This window comes from Ruditapes philippinarum, unplaced genomic scaffold (assembly GCF_026571515.1).
Source record: "Ruditapes philippinarum isolate M1 unplaced genomic scaffold, ASM2657151v2 ctg6715_1_1_1_1, whole genome shotgun sequence".
NCBI lineage: Eukaryota > Metazoa > Mollusca > Bivalvia > Venerida > Veneridae > Ruditapes > Ruditapes philippinarum.
Window position 1 is genome coordinate 18250 of NW_026862796.1, and position 17027 is coordinate 35276.

The following is a 17027-nucleotide window of genomic DNA, read 5'->3' on the forward strand; positions in this document are numbered from 1 at the left end:
TACAGATACCAATACATTAAAATCAAATATACTCATCAACCACATTTTACTGTAAAAATGACAAATGGTGCGTTTTCGCTCAAGGACAACCTATTTTACGCTGTACAAAATTTGTATTCATGTGCAATTAGAATGTTATATTTCAAAAAAATTGGCATGCTGCATACATTTTTTTTGAAATTACAGACTTTTGATCGAAATCATTATAACTTTGCTCTGAGTAAACATATTACTTTTGACGTACAACATAGAATATTGAAAACACCTTTGAGCTTCGGTATATGTTTTAGAGCTTAAGATTTATAAACAAATTTATAACAATTCCTTTTACAATACAAATTGATAGGTAAATGTACTGCTCAAAATAATGCTTACTACGGGTTTTAGGAAGGGTAATCCTAACGTTTGCCACTGTTATTATAACATGCCATTATAGTACAATCAATGTTGGTATATAAATGTTCATACATACGAACATAAGAATATAAAACGTATACGTATTGTTAAATATCATCATAAGTTTGGTCTTCATGAGCCAAAATGTTAATATACAACGGATACACAATCCACATCAGCGGCCAGCGACGACCCCCTCACCCCTCCTCCACCCACCCCTACCCCCATTAAAATAAAAAAAAAAAATGAAATAAACAAATATGAAAAAGTCAAAGCGTATGTGACTGCAGATATCACATAAGCATAACATGTTAACATCATTTATTTTATAATAAGAAGAATAGAAAAAAACCCATAAAAAACTAAATACGAAAAAAAAACAAACAACAAAAGCAAAACCAAAAAAAAAGAAAAAGAAAAAAAACACGATCAGCCATCATTAAAGTCGGTACGCACTTACAACTTTCATGTTTTATTTGCAAGTCTCAGACAGGAATGCACTTTGCAGTACCGAAACCGAAATATTTATTTAGAAAAGGATTGCATGATTACGTGGAAATCATTCTCAGTAATGTCGTAAATATTTCTGACATTCGCATTCGTTAGTGTTTCTGGCAGGTCGGTACTAGAATGATCATCAGATTACTCGAAAACGTTCATACAATGACATTTATTCCACTAAAATTAACCCTAACACCAATTAGTCAGGTTTAAGAACAAAAATAATATGTCGTTGATTTATTGGCTTGAGCTTGAAGGCAACCTATCTAAAATCCTGTCTAGTTTTTTGTCCATTTCCTTGATTTTCTCACTAAGACGATGCCATCTAAAATCACAAAATTTTGAAATACCGAGATCCCCTTTAACAGCAGATATCGGGATAATAATACCGTGTGTATTTAGTTTACCAACACAAATCCCAATACATACTAACTGATTGTCAGAGTCCTTCACGAACACGAAAGCTCCAGAATCACCAAAGTCATTGAACAATTGAGTGCATAAAGATGATTCAGGTCTGACTGCTATTTGATTTTTTAAAAGAAAAGTATACTCATTGCTGCCAAGTGTATACTTACGCTCATATTTAATCATTCGGACCGTGGTATTTTCAAACTCTATATACCCTCTAGTGAGTGCGGTCGTTCGCCCATACTTTAAGACCGGTGTATTGTATTGTAGGTCAGATGTCCCTAGAGTTCTTCCAGTTTCGAAACACATCTCTAGCATGAAAAAAAAATCAGTGATTACTTATATGAAATTCAACATAAATACTATAACAGGGACGTTTTCACGACAAATTATTCTAATGTCTTGTTGAGTTCATGTGACTGTTAACGTTGATGCTTTCTGTCTTTACTGTAAATGGCCATTTTATAAAAATGGTTTAAGAAACATGGACCATGACATAATGTCAAGCATAATATGTTAAATCATTAAGAATATGTAGGAATCTGGTAGATACCATAAGCTAATTTAGAAAGAAATTATGCAGTACAAAGTTATGTATGCAGTAAGTGCTTAGTCTACGACAAACTTACAGAATCTAAAGATAAATATATCAAATACATGTAGATGTTTTATAGGTCGAAGTTTGGTTAAGTACCTGATTCTTCTGGGAAAAACCCGGAATCAGGAGTTGCACCTTCTATTTTGAAAACAGCAATATCGATACCACTTGAATCTTCACTTCCAGTTCGGTAAACTGCTTCTTTAACAGGACCAAGCTTATATTCATGTTCTGTTGTGTTTGGATGAAAAACCATTGGGGACTCTTCTCTTGACCAAACTTTCTTTTCTCCTCTTAGATCATGTATCATTGCTTCTTCTAACACAACATGTGCACAAGTGACACCGCATAATCCAAAGTCTTTATGGTAAAAGAAACCACCCAACGTTCCAAATGATTCAGGAGTCCTATTTGATGTAATTTGGCAACCCATTTTGACAGGTTTGCTATACCTTTCCGACGGCAAAATTGTTCTCTGAAATATACCCTCTCTAACATCAACCGGAATGCCATCTAAATTGTCTTCAAATTTATTTTCGTGCAGTGGAATTTTTCCTTTTGCAATAACATATAAAACAATACATGATTGGAAAGAAACAAAATGCTCAGACGGCCCTAAACTAAACCTTTCAGATCTAACATTACTTCCATATATAGCAGATAGATATTGGTGATTTCGTAGAAGTCGGTCAGAGTGCTTATTGATAACGCTTCCTAGAACTTCCAATTTAGAGAAACATTGATTTGTCTCTCTCAGTTGATCTGCCTTTTGTAAAACTTGTTCTGATTCTTTGCTGCACGAATCAACGTGAGTAACAAAGACATTGTAACCAGTTTTTTCAAGTTTGTTTTGGACTTTAAGATCGTCCTCGATGTCCTTAGTTGTGAGAACAACAAACACAATATCATCATTTGCCTTTGTGTCGTAAGCTGGCCAAACGTGCACAATTGAGCTTGATATATTTTCTATGAACTTGCTAATGCGCTCACATTCTTCATATATTTTATATTTGTTTTCATCCGTTCTTTTCCACATCATGTCAAGTTTTTTCTGGTCTATCATAGATGGCTGCGCTGTGACTATAATGATAAATTTCAGGAAAAAAACAACATTAAATACATGATATTTCCATAGGTCATTTATTCTGTTGCTGGTAGAAAATTGATAACATTGTCCCTACGTGAGGCGACAGTGATCAGCCCTTTCCACCAGTATGGAGCAAAACCAGCCTGTATATTTAAAGTCTGACCAGCTCTATACTTATTGCTAGCTAACATAACAGAATTGATAAGGGATAGTTAAAAAATCGATACAGGAAACGATCATTAACATATCCATCACATTGGTTATGAAATCCTTCTCTGTATGTAGAAGGATTGCTCCGCATAAGCGTTTTAAATTACATTTCAGTGTGACCTTGACCTTTGACCTAGAGACCTAGTTCATGCGCATGACACGATTTATCATGGTGTTGAACATAACTATGAAGTTTTATTAGTATCCCTTCATAAGTGTAGGTGATGCCTTGCATTATGTCAAAATATATATTGAAGATGTATTAGAAGTAATTCAGTTTCTTTTGCCCTGGGCTCTTGTATGCTTATTTGTAGTGTTGATGTTTGTGCCCTGATATGTATAGTGGTAGCCTTAGCTTTTAACTGTGCAATGATTGTAATTAATAACCTGGTTTCGTGGTATTGCCATGTTTCTTGTTTGATAAAACGCATAATATTTAATTATATTATGTTTGTTTGGTTGGGTTTTACACCGCACCGACACAGTATAAGTCATATGGCGACTTTCCAGCTTTACTGGCGGGGGAAGACCTTAGGTGCCCCTCCGTGCATTATTTCGGACACGAACGGTAATTTGAGTAGAACAACCGACGTTCCAAGAGAAAGCTGAATAGCTACCTCACATAAAAGAATCCAAAGTCCCTTCCGGAATTCGAAACCACAGCGGATAGGGTAAGCGGTTTGAAGTCATCAGCCTGAACACTCGTCCACGGATGCCCCTTAAATGCATTATTGATAATTCAAAATAGGTTATATATTTTTACTTTAATCAAGTTACTTGACATCGCCTTTGTGTTATTGTTGTCTCTTATAAATTATATGAATACAATGTTCTTTATATTTAATGTTTGTTTTTTAAAATGTTTTAGAAAAAAGTGCTTGTAAATTAAAACATCAAATTAATTGAAAACTTTACCTGGAATATGTGTCTGCACAATGTCCTGACGATGTACCTACAAAGTTAAAATTGAAATGATTTGGACACAGTTTTGATATAACAGTGATGCAATTTTATATAAATTTATCTGAACTATGACAATCATACAATTGCAAATATGCAAGTCATACTACTGAATCAAAATGGTGATATCAATGTCAAAAAGGTATGTCAAAAATACATAATGTATATATTGATCGTACTTATTCACTTTAACTATGGATGGGTATTTACTTAAAATGCATAAAATGTAAAGCACTGTCCTTCTTAATCTTTTGATTTATATAAAGATGCAATACCTCCGGTCAACAGGACACTTACATGGAAGTAAGTCATATAATCAATTTAATGACCGTTACGCTACTAAAAGATTTTGATGAGCTCGAACATCAACTTCGTAGTTTTCAAAGAGTTATATTTTTAATTTTAAGGCAAAGAAATGAACAATAGCCCCGTTATCATTTGTTTCCTTTCCTTGCCGGGATGAAAAATGTAAATCCATATTTTATTAGAAGTTATGTTAACAAGATTGCATTTGTGAAAAATGCTATGCCACATAATTATATATTACAGCACTTAATAGAAGTGAGGGAAGTGTTCCTATACAATTTAACTTTGCCATAATGCAGTTGAGTCTACTTGAATTTGGTGGTCAACGTCATATTTCACATGGCCTTAATTTCATATCTGTACATGAAAGGACAAGAAAGTAGGCCACATATTCAAAATCTGGGTCAGCTGATGTCAAAGTTCAATTTGACATTTAAAATTGTGCACATGGTCCAAATTTCATGGCTATACATCAAAAGACAAGAAAGTAGGTTACATGTCAAAGACTAGGTCAGCTAATATTAAAATTAAATTTTACATCTGGTCCAAATTTCATGGCTGTACACCAAAGGACAAGAACGAACGTCAATGTCCACTAGGACAGGGCAATATTTAGACAATCTTGAAACAGGTCCACCAGACAATGTTTCATGTCAAATATCTAAGCTCAAGCTTTTTCCTATTCAGAAAACATTTGTTTTTGTTTCTGTTTTTACACTACATGTAATACATAATTATTGAAAATCAATGACCCCGGGACGGGGCCAATTTTAACCCAAGGGCTATGATTTAAACAATCTTGTAAGAGGTCTCCTATGCAATGTTGCATGAAAAATATCTCACCTCTAGCCTTTGTCAAGTTTTTACTATACACATGTAAGGAAATCCTATGAACCCCCGAGTTAGGGCCAATTTTGACACTAGGGGCAAAATTTTAACAACTTTAATGGAGGACCTGAAGATGATAGAATATACCAAATATCACAGCTCAAAGCATAGTACCTTCAGACAAGAAGATTTTTAAAGGTTTTTTTCTATATGTATATAGTGAAAACCAATGACCCCCGAGGCGGGCCAATTCTGACCCCAGGACTATAATTTGAACAGTCTAGGTAGAAGTCCACTATACAATGTTTGATGCAAAATAGCTCAACTCTAGCCTTTGTCAATTCAGAGAAAAAGATTTGTTAAGTTTTTACTATATGCATATAAGGAAAACCTATAGGTCCTTCGGAGCGGGGCTAATTTTGACACTAGTGGCAAGAATTGAACAATTTCTGTAGGGGACCTATAGATGATAACATATACCAAAAATCAAAGCTCTAAGCCTTATACCTTCAGACAATAAACATTTTACTTTATGTACATAGTAGAAATCAATAACCCCCGAGGTGGGGACAATTTTGACCCCAGGGCTATAATTTGAACAATCTTGGTAAGGGTCTACCAGACAAAGCTTTATGCAAAATTTCTATGCTCTAGGCCTTGTACGTCTTTACAAGAACATTTTTAATTTATTATAATAATTCATTTTGGTTTCCATGGCATCAAGATTTCTGCATGGAATTTAATTTTTCGAAGAACTTTGGAAGGCCTTTATCATTCCAAGTTTGGTTGAAATTGGATATGTGGTTTTTCACAAAAAGATTTTTAAGTTCACACTATATAACACACACACACACACACACACGCACGCACACACGCAAGCACACAAGCACGCATGCACGCACGCACGCACACACACACATATATACACGCACACATACAAACATACACACAAACATACAGGTGAATCGTTATATGCCACGGCATCGCAAATGCTGCGGTGGCATACTTAAAAGAAAACAAACCTACGTAATGAGTAGTTATTAAGGTGATGTGAATGTGTGAGATGAATGTGAGTGCGCGGGCAGGAGGGCACGTGTGTGCATGCTTTTACATCCATTTTGTGTTGCAAGAAATGGAGTAATGTCATGATCGTGTGCAATTGTCAAGCTAAAATAAAACGCCTGTTATGAATAAGAATAAATACATGTGACATCATCAGTAACGCATTAATCCATATATATGTTAGTTGTAGTCACTTATGTTAATATTCTTTGCATTGCATGATATAATTTATTAATTTGACTGGGTTTTTATTATAGTCACCGTCATTTCGGAAGCCCTAGTGAATATTGAACATAACAAAATAATAAAATATATACTTTCATTCTACAACTATCAACTTATCAACTATCACGTTTAGAGCTAAATCTGTTATATAATGAGGTCTGAAACTAACTTTATTACATATATTGAGAAATTTCTAACGAATAACAAGTGTTAATCAGAAATCATTCAACACTTGTAGTTAACAATATTTAATTGTGAATTTGAGAAACAATATTGTATATTGTTGTATAAAATGTTTACACTATATAATTTTCTAGTGAAAACAGGAGAACATATTTATACTATCTGTTTAAGTCTTATATGTTTCATGGTTATGAAGCGATCTGAATAATACAATAATATATAAATTGCTGTGGTGTGATTTAATCAGTCTTGTTTCTTGAATATAAAATTTGTCTTGTTTCTTGAAATACTATTTGTCTTTAATTTACAATTAGGATCGATTAGATATTGATTAAATATAACATTGCTTCCTGTAAGTTACATATTTACTTTTTCATTTGAAGAATTTTTCTCTAACAGAGCACGGCGACGATGTAATAATATCTCCGCCAATTCACAACCTGGATTTATATCTTGAGCTTTCCTTAGATAATTCCCAGGGATGTATCCACGTCTCCCACTTGCTTCTGCAAGGAACAAACCTTGATTATATTTTTAACTATATAGTTTTCTTAACGAAAAATAAATATAATGAGTCATTTACTGGTTAAATGTGCCATTTCAGTTGTGAATTTACTACAAACATAGTTCTTACGTTTTGTACAATAACGCTCAGTTAAAATAAGTAACAAGAAATATTAAAAGTCCATTACAGCGCAAAAGAAAGAAAGGTGTAAATATGCAGAAATTTTTAGTCTTAATAATATGTTTATAGTATCATTCATTTGAATACAATTAATAATCAAAACATTTATCTGAAGCCACAAAAAAATTTATTTCGATGACATCTGTCCGGAACGCTTACTTTAAGTTTTCTTCATAACCGATTTCAAATATACACAAATGTATTCTTGCTTTTAAATTAGTTGAATTTACCTGGCTTTTGTTGAGGTACCGATTTCATATCTTGACATGATTGGACATGAAATATAGGATCCGTATGTGCTGATTGCTCTCGTTCTGTACATGGAATTGGAGATATATACATTAAAACATCATTTGTTTCTTTACATTTTAGTGGGGCGTTCGTGGTCGAGTGGCTAAAGTCGTTGACTTCAGACCACTTGCCCCTCACCGCTGTAGGTTCAAATCCCGACAGGGACTTTTGATACTTTCATGTGAGGAAGCTTTCAAGCTAGCTTACGGAACGTCGGTAGGTGGTTCACTTAGGTGCCTGTTTGTGCCTGAAATAATGCACGGAAGGGCACCTGAGGTCTTCCTCCACCAGTTAAGCTGAAATGTCGCCATATGACATATACTGGGTCGGTGTGTTGTAAAACCCAACAAATAAAATTAAATTTACATTTAGCCTGGTGAATACGTTTAAAAGATTTGCAGATATTGCGATTTAAAACAGTTAATGTAAGTGTTAAAACGTTTCAGTAGTTAAGTTACCAACAGTTTAGAACCTGGTCTGGGACCCTGTGACCGACTGGTTTGGGTCATTGGCTTCAAACCATTTGACCCACACTTCTGTAAATTAATTGATATGAGTAAGCTATCCGGCTAGCGTACGGACGTCGTAGGTTCTTCTCATAAGATGGTTGTGTAATAAATAACGCTAGGAAGGACAAATAAGGTCTTTTTCTACCAGGAAAACATGAATGTGGATACATGACCATCACAGTGTTGGTGTTACTTTATACGGAAGAAAACAAAACAATGCAGAGCCTTGTCAGACAGCATGGTTGTGGAGTCTGACTTGGCTTAATACTTGTGGAAAAAAACTGTTCACATTTGGTTTAGCATGATTAGAGGTTGAATAATGTTTAGCTTGCACTTCACAAATATTTACGTAGATGTTTCAAAATTAAAACTCCTGGTAATGAGATTGCTTTAATGTGGACAGGGGCCGCGGATGGGCAGACGGACGTTAATCAAACAAGATGGTTTCCACTAGAACCAATGATGATACTCGTTTATCTAAATAAAACATGGTATATACGATATCGCTTGTTATTGTATAAGAGCCCCATAGTGTTTAGATTAAGTAACTTTATAGAAATAGAAAAACAATAGCAGGTCAAAGACGAAATATAGGAATGAGATGTTTCAATGAGTTGCAAACAAAGCCGTCGCTTGGGAATGCTTTGAGTTTTGTAGGATTGTCGCCTTAACAGTTACTATATAGAGAAAATAAAATCCGGTTAATAACTAGAGGTTCTCGTTCTGTACTTAGAATCGGAGATCCTATACATTAAAAACAGCCTTTTTGGGATTGCATTGGGTCATGTAGGGTAAGGATCGCTGTTACTTAACAGAGAAAATATTGTTTCCCGTTATTAACTAGACTTTTGAATGAGATATTTCAATGCAATTTGTTTCCTACTAGGCATATATGTAGTCTTTGATAAGGATTGCTTTTGAGCCTCCAAAGGGTGAATGTAAATGCCACTGTTACTTAAAAGCGGTCAATAACTGTTTATGGAATAAACTATAACCCTGAAACATGTCTTATACACGCATACGTCAGAACCTCTCCTGGTATTACTTAGGGTTTCCCCTAGATTCAAGGCAAATGTAACCTTTACTTAATATAGAAAAAATGGTATTCGTTCAATAACTTAAGTTAGCTAGCTATGAGATATTTCGACGAAACTTTGCGGGATGCAAGCTGATAATAAGACCAACAAATGGTTTGCTTGAGCGAAACGTAGGGTCATAATCAATGTCTTGTTTACATGAAATAGAGGATTTTATTTTCAGGTCAATAACTAGAGTTTAGATATAAGCTTACATGAGTATCTTGCTTGGTATTTATTTCGCCCGCTGCTCCCCCTGTCAAGATATGTACGTTAGCGCTCTTATGCACGTGACGTCTATCGCTATTTATATGTTACGTTGTAGACGTCACATCCTGTTTACGTTATGTTTGTATATTACAATAAAGGTACGAACCTGAAAAGACGTATTCTCATACTCCACTTTTACGATTCTCGATATTGAGTGACGTCTACAACGTAACGTATAAATAGCGGTAGACGTCACGTGCATAAGAGCGCTAACGTACATATCTTGACACCCCTTCCCCCAGGATCAAGGTCAATACGATATAAAAGCTTGCTTAGTTTTTCATGTTTCTTCATTTTTTATCATTTATAATACACTGGTTGCATTGCATATATTTTGAATTTCATTGCTGCTAGAAAAAAGTTCTATAGTACAGACTCTGAAAACTAAAATCCTTAGAAAACAAGAGCTGTCACAGGACAGCGACCCTCGACTATTCAAAAACTTGTCACAAGGATGCTTCATTGAGTATAATAATGCTTACCTTTATGAATACATAAAATTGTCCGAAAAGGTACAAACCCTTTAAGTTTCAATACATTCCCTTCAGTAGTTATTGAGATACAAGCTTACACACAAAAATTTAACCAAGAATTTATGAATCGAAAAAGGGGCATAATTATGCAAAAAAGCAAATCAGAGTTATGGGACTTGTGCCAATTATCTTAGATAATCACAGAGAACAAGTGTGTGAAGTTTCAATCCATTCCCTTCAGTAGTTATGGAGATACCAGCTTACACGCAAAAACTTAACCAAGAATTTCTAAGTCGAAAAAGGGGCAAAATTATGTAAAAAAGCAAATCAGAGTTATGGGACTTGTGCCAATCATCTTAGATAATCACAGAGAACAAGTGTGTGAAGTTTCAATCCATTCCCTTCAGTAGTTATGGAGATGCCAGCTTACACGCAAAAACTTAACCAAGAATTTCTTTCAGTAGTTATGGAGATGCCAGCTTACACGCAAAAACTTAACCAAGAATTTCTAAGTCGAAAAAGGGGCATAATTATGTAAAATCATCTTAGATAATCATAGAGAACAAGTGTGTGAAGTTTCAATCCATTCCCTTCAGTAGTTATGGAGATGCCAGCTTACACGCAAAAACTTAACCAAAAATTTCTAAGTCGAAAAAGGGGCATAATTATGAAAAAAGCAAATCAGAGTTATGAGACTTGTGCCAATCATCTAAGATAGTCACAGAGAACAAATGTGTGAAGTTTCAATCCATTCCCTTCAGTAGTTATGGATATACCAGCTTACATACAAAAACTTAACCACAGGGACGCCGACGCCGACGCCGGCAAATGGGTGACTGCATTAGCTCGATTATTCTGCGAATAGTCGAGCTAAAAACGGAATCCTCTGAGACACGGACGAGTTTTGAGGTCCCGAAGTGTTTCCTTATAACATCATTGGAATTATAACCTCAATATCATAACATCTAAATTCCGAACACCGGTCAGTTTTTTAAATCTACTAAAGCCAGTCATGCTTTACAATTCCTTAAATTGGAGCAGCAATTTAAATGTCAACTGTCTGTGTATCTTAATGCAGATAAAAAATCCCAACAGATGAATTGTCCAATTGAAAGTTAAAGAATTAACCTTCTTCATTTATGCAGGTGCAAAAACATTGTCAGTTTATTTTATCATTGACAATTGAATTATAGCTATTTAATCATAATTATGTCTCTTTCACTGTAAAAGTATGATTTTTTTTCAAACTGTTTAAATTTGAGAGGTCTGAGAACCGGACTTTTGCTCAAGTACAGACAGTGGTCTAGTTTCAAGCAAGCTAAATATCACAAAAACAATGGTATTCTAAAGTTAGTATGTATTTGCACGTACACTGCTCTGTATTTAAGTTTGAGAAGAATATATTAAGAAGTATGATGAAAGTTAAGAAATATTATCAATCTTCGGTAGTGGAATTAGAAGTTATGTCAGATTTTTTACCCCGGGCACGGCTTTCACTGCGAAAAATCTCAAAGTACAATAGTGAAAACGCGATGGCACGATTTCACCATCGTACCGAGGACGAAATTAAAAATCAGGATTATCCGAACGGAACACCGTAGATTGGGGTTTATAACGCGCACCGACATAGTATAGGTCATATGGCGGCTTTCCAGCTTAACCGGTGGGTAAAAACCTCAGGTGCCCTTCCGTGCATTATTTCAGGCACGAATTGTAAAGTGAGTAGAACAACCGAACCGATAGCAAAGAATCCAAGTCGAGATTAGAATCCACATCGGTGAAGGACAAGTGGTTTGAAGTCAACGACCTTAACCACTTGGCTACGGATGTCCTTTATATACATTATCGTTACTTAAAAGAAAACATTAATTTAATGAAAACTCAATTTTGAATATTTTCTTTTAAATATTTTCAGAAAGTACTTGTGAATTAAAACATCAAATCAATTGAAACTTTACCCGGTCTTTGTGTTTGTTCAATTTCCTGAAGCTGTTCCTACAAATTTGAAATGAAAGTGATTTGAGCTCACTTTTGATATAATATTGACGCAATTTTACATAAAATTCGAATGAACTATGGCAATCATACGAATAATACAATCGCAAGTATTTGAGTTCCACTACTGAATCAAAAAGGTGATATTGATGTCTTAAGTAAATGATATGTAAATTGATCGTTTTTATTCAATGAAGCTATGGTTGGGTATCAACCTGAAAGTAGACACTTAAGTTATAACAAAGAAATTACCATTTGCTAGTAAAATATTTTGATGAGCTTGACTATCAACTTACTTATTATAACATATAATTATAACATGCAGATTATAACATTGTATTAAGTGAAAGTAATGAACATTAACTTCTGGAAAAATCATATCACATATCCAAGGCGATTAAAGTACAAAAGTACAAGGCGACAAAAGACGGAATTACAAAAAAATATCAGTTCCGTTATCATTGTTTCCTTTCCTCGCCGACCACAAAAACGAAGGGATGATAAATACAAAACTAAGTATATTACAAGTTATTAAAAAGGAAAAAAATAATACACGTAAATACCGTAGTTACTGTATCAGAATCATTACAATGGTGCCACGTGTTTCCTCGTCGCCATATGGCTTCAGGCGATGGTTTCTTTGCAATCGGAGGTGCATCTTTATAAACTGTGTTGTTTATATGATTAATGCGCTTTATTTTTATTTTGATGAAAATCAATTGCTTTTAATCAAACTAAGTACCAATTTAAAGAATTTAATTTCAAATCGATTTCGATTAGTTTCGAAAGGAAATAAAGGGGATTATAACTTTGGATAAATTAGCAAAACATTTGAAGGAATGTTTATTTACTTAGGGAAGAATGATAAAAAAATATATCATCACCGTCGTATTAAGCGGTTAAAAAGCTTAAAGCTACCTTTTCATTTAGTAACCAGGATAAAAGGACATTCAATTTCAGTTAATTGATTCATATTTATTTAGAACAATAATTAAAAAAAACATTGCCACTTACATCTCCTATTCAGATCATTGCAAAATACATCAAAAATTCTGCTAGCTGCGGCATTTTGAGGCATCCTCGAATCAAATTGTTCGTCGTCAGCATCTTCATCTATGTATTCTAAATAAAGTGGAGAAAATGAAATAACTATAAAAGAATATAAAGGCTAGTGGACCTTTTTAATACCGGGCGCAGTTTAGAAAATCTGAACTATTTAACGAATCAATTATAATATTCATACATTGCATCGATACCAGGAAGGCACTGACATGTCCAAACTCTTCAAAACACTTAACAAGCATGCCACTATTGCAATAAAAATGACGTAATAATATGACGAGAAGATGTAATTATAGAAAAGATAGCAATGGTAAATCTGAACTATTAATCCGTTTAGTAGCGCATATAGTTAAAGAGTAAAAAAAAATAAGGCAAAACTCTATGATTAAAACGAAGATGATTCTTGAAAAGAAGAAAAGATGCAAGAGTTATTAACCTTGTTATAGATGATGTTATTAACAATTATTTTAAGATTTCTTTTAGTTAACATTTTGTTCAAGAGTTAGAAATAAAAAAAATGTCAGTTTTCAAAAAGATTGTCAGTTCAAAATTGAAATTAAAACTGACGCTTAACTTATGTACATTGTCACATAATGTATATGAAAAAAATGCAAGAATGAAGATCAACAAGGCAAAGGCAACGTTTACAGGACGCAGCTCCCCGACACACCCAAGCAGTGCACCCAGAAGGCACCAAACAAAAACCTGGAGCGGACATCGGGTGAAAGGAGTGAGACATGTAATGTGAAATAATATAAACTAAAACGGACCCATAATAAGCAAATAAGCGTGTTTTTGCTCAGCTCCCCCCCCCTCCACATCGCCATTTTAACTTCTTTATTCTCGACTTTTAACTGAGGCGGAGTTTGTTTATTAATCTTCGCTCACGCCACCGCTAATAAACGTGCTTTTGTTCCGCACCCCCTCCGTTTAATTTCTAAAATCTCGATTAGCGCCCCCGGGTCCACGCTTATTAGCGTGTTTTTATAAATGGTTGTATAAGGACATTCTTTTGTATTTGGCTTACCTGTCTAGATTGAGCTTGCACTTACCACTCCAGTCTCTGAACAGACTCAGTCAAACCAAGTCTGAATCATAAGTCACTTTTTTTCCGTTTTTATTGGTTCTTCAACATGAACAGAAATACAACAAGAAGTGTCAATCAACTTTATTAAATTGTTATTATGTTATGCAAACAATTCAACGATAATTTATCATTTTCCATGAATAAATGACATGTTTTTACCTCTTAAATACCCTTTAAATACATATTAACTTCCTGTTCCTTTTCTTGTTTTATCAATCTTATAAACAGGCGTTTAAACTATTTAACCTAATTGGTCATCAACAAATAAGGTATATAAAATGCTTGATAAACAGTCTAACATATTGAAATACCGTAATTATCCTGTTCATCTCCATCGGCCATTTCAGATTGTACCATAGCATTGCTCTGACGAGGTAAAACAAAAGCACCAGGAGGTTTTAATTCAAGTGGCGGTACTGGAAATGGTGAATATAGATTTACTTTAAGAAATATGCTAAATGATATTAAGTTACATGATTGTATACACTTTAAATCATCATGTAATAAATATATTTTTTTTTATTTCTTTAATCACCACATACACTGGACTAAACTAACAAAGTCTCACTACATATTTTTAACATTCTATGTACACTTTTAAAGCAGAGCTAATAAAAGATAACATGCTACATTTATTCCAAGTAATCATGATGCATTTCATTAGTTTAAAAGAAAGGTTAACGCAATGACTAATTGTTACAATTTGTTACCAACAATTGTGTTTTAACATTTGGCAATAGCATCATAACAACGACTCTGATTATGTTACAGACAAACCTAAATAATATGTTGAATTGTCCGCTATTGTGTAAAACCATCAAATATATTTTCTAGTAATACCTCAGCCACAACTTGTCGATATATGCGCAGTGTTTAAAATATTCTTAGACAAAATCATGAAAGTAAAAGACTCCCATATTTATCTGGAAGTTACCATTTCTCTTGCAGAAATCAGTTTTTTACAGGGGATCGTATCAACTGTAATTGTTTTTCCATGTAGCAGAAATACTTAGAAATTAAATAACTTTAGACTGTCTCACTTTTACATATAGAGTTTTTTTACTCGGGAACTACTTTTATTGTTCTCTGAGACAGCTGAACAATTAATATGCTTGCTAATTTATACATACAGAATACTGTCGGCTTTCATTTATTTAAGTAATAAATATGATCACATAGATTCCAATACCTTTGGGGGACTTTGACGCCGTTACCAACAATTCACCAAATTCTTTCTCTTCCTCCAAAAGCTGTCCCACCATGTGCCCTGCTTGAAACTCATACCTGCCATGAGAATATATAAGATCGAATATATCATATCAATATAGAGTATGTAAATGTATATGTTCCTCAATGACAGAATATAAATATCCGCGTAAAGGGGCGTGGACGGTAACATGCACTTTTCAGTCTGTCAATTAACAGGCACAATTAAATCAACTCTATAACAATTTCAATTTTGCTGTATTGGATTTTCTTTACGAATTCTATTTCACTATATTGTGTCCATCAAGTTTGCGTTTTCCTTTATTATATGTGATAGTTACTACTGGGCAAACAGTAATAAGTGTAAATAATAAATGTATTAAAGCAATGAGGGTGAGAGTGTTTACTGGCTCGATGTTTATAATAATTTTCCATCATGTTTTCTCTCCGAGGAGTCCCGCTTCTGTACATTTGTTACTATAAAAAGCACACTTTTAAACTGAGAAAATGTTTCGTTAAAATGTTATGTAATGACGATTTGTTACTTACATATATGTTTGAGCCCGACCGAATTAATTGATTCAATCTAACCCTTGAAACATGGATTTATAGTTTAAGCGCAATGTTAATGAATGTAAACATTTGCAAATTTTCGATTATAAATAAAATACTTACTGTTTCATTTAAAATGCTACTAAAACCAACATGACCATTTAAAGAACATTTAACCTCAAAATATGGAATTCTATTATTTTTACTAAAGCATGGTACACATATCTCTTTGTGCATGATAATATTCATTTGAATCAACGCAATCCTTTTAAAAAAGGAAGCATAAACTAAGTGCTATTTTTATCAGTGTAATAGTGTGCAAAATTATATTTGAATATGTTTTAAGCTTAAAGTTTTTATGATTATTATCAAAGTTGGGATTTTTAGACAAGTTACGTAAAGTAAGATATACTCGTACCTGTACATAAAAGTACCCGATCTGCGTTATTTAAAGTTTGATATAAAAGTATGTAAGTTTAATGTAGCATTGTAGCAGTTATCAGTTATAAAGTTACCTTTCAACAAAATTTAGTTTTTCAGTTTCTTCTAGCTCAATTTCAATTTGCCGTAAATCATCTTGAGATTTTTTCATAGCTATAAACAATGCCACCGTCTGTCCACTCTCCTTTTTGTCATGGATTTCCTGGCGAATTTCTGCAGTTTTATTCTTATTCTTATACAATTGCTCATTCGCTTTTTGTAATCTTTTCTTGGATTCTTCATACTTGAGCTGATTCTTTTCATATAACATCTTGTTATGTTTTTCAATCAGATCAATCATGTCCTGTTTATGCTTCTTAATCAAAGATTCTGTTTCTTCTTTTAATTGATTTGTTATTGTATTTACTTTGTTATTTTCTGCCAATATTTCATTTGCACGTTTGGAAACGATAGAAAGTTTGTCTTCATAATCTAGAAACTGCTTCGTTTCAGAGCATTTAGTAGATGCGTCTTCAACTGTCAGTATTCTTTTATGATTGACTGAATTATGCTCTGTAGCTTGGCAAATTACACAGATTACTTTGTCACAATCAACACAAAACAGGTCTACATT

The 17027-nt window shown here is 33.8% G+C and overlaps 1 protein-coding gene across 1 annotated transcript; it reads right to left on the reverse strand.

The window, feature by feature from the left end:
- Positions 1-1130: 1130 nt before the first annotated feature.
- On the reverse strand, positions 1131-16754 carry LOC132720250 (uncharacterized). The gene is made up of 11 exons (XM_060704340.1): positions 16489-16754; positions 15405-15499; positions 14527-14631; positions 13081-13188; positions 12630-12733; positions 12030-12066; positions 7683-7766; positions 7137-7273; positions 4119-4155; positions 2003-2986; positions 1131-1619 (listed from the first exon to the last, which is right to left on the reverse strand). Exons 1-11 carry the CDS (start codon positions 16752-16754, stop codon positions 1135-1137), a joined length of 2442 nt encoding a protein of 813 aa, XP_060560323.1. The 3' UTR covers positions 1131-1134.
- Positions 16755-17027: the final 273 nt, after the last annotated feature.

What these genes read in the sequence shown, in the direction of transcription:
- LOC132720250 (XM_060704340.1), bottom strand. Translation starts at nt 16,754, where the DNA reads ATGATTGATCTGATTGAAAAACATAACAAGATGTTATATGAAAAGAAT. An exon ending in ATTCTGATACAGTAACTACG is followed by an intron (nt 12,067 to 12,629) that starts GTATTTACGTGT and finishes TCAAATTTGTAG; the next exon opens with GAACAGCTTCAGGAAATTGA. An exon ending in TGTGCAGACACATATTCCAG is followed by an intron (nt 2,987 to 4,118) that starts GTAAAGTTTTCA and finishes TTATCATTATAG; the next exon opens with TCACAGCGCAGCCATCTATG.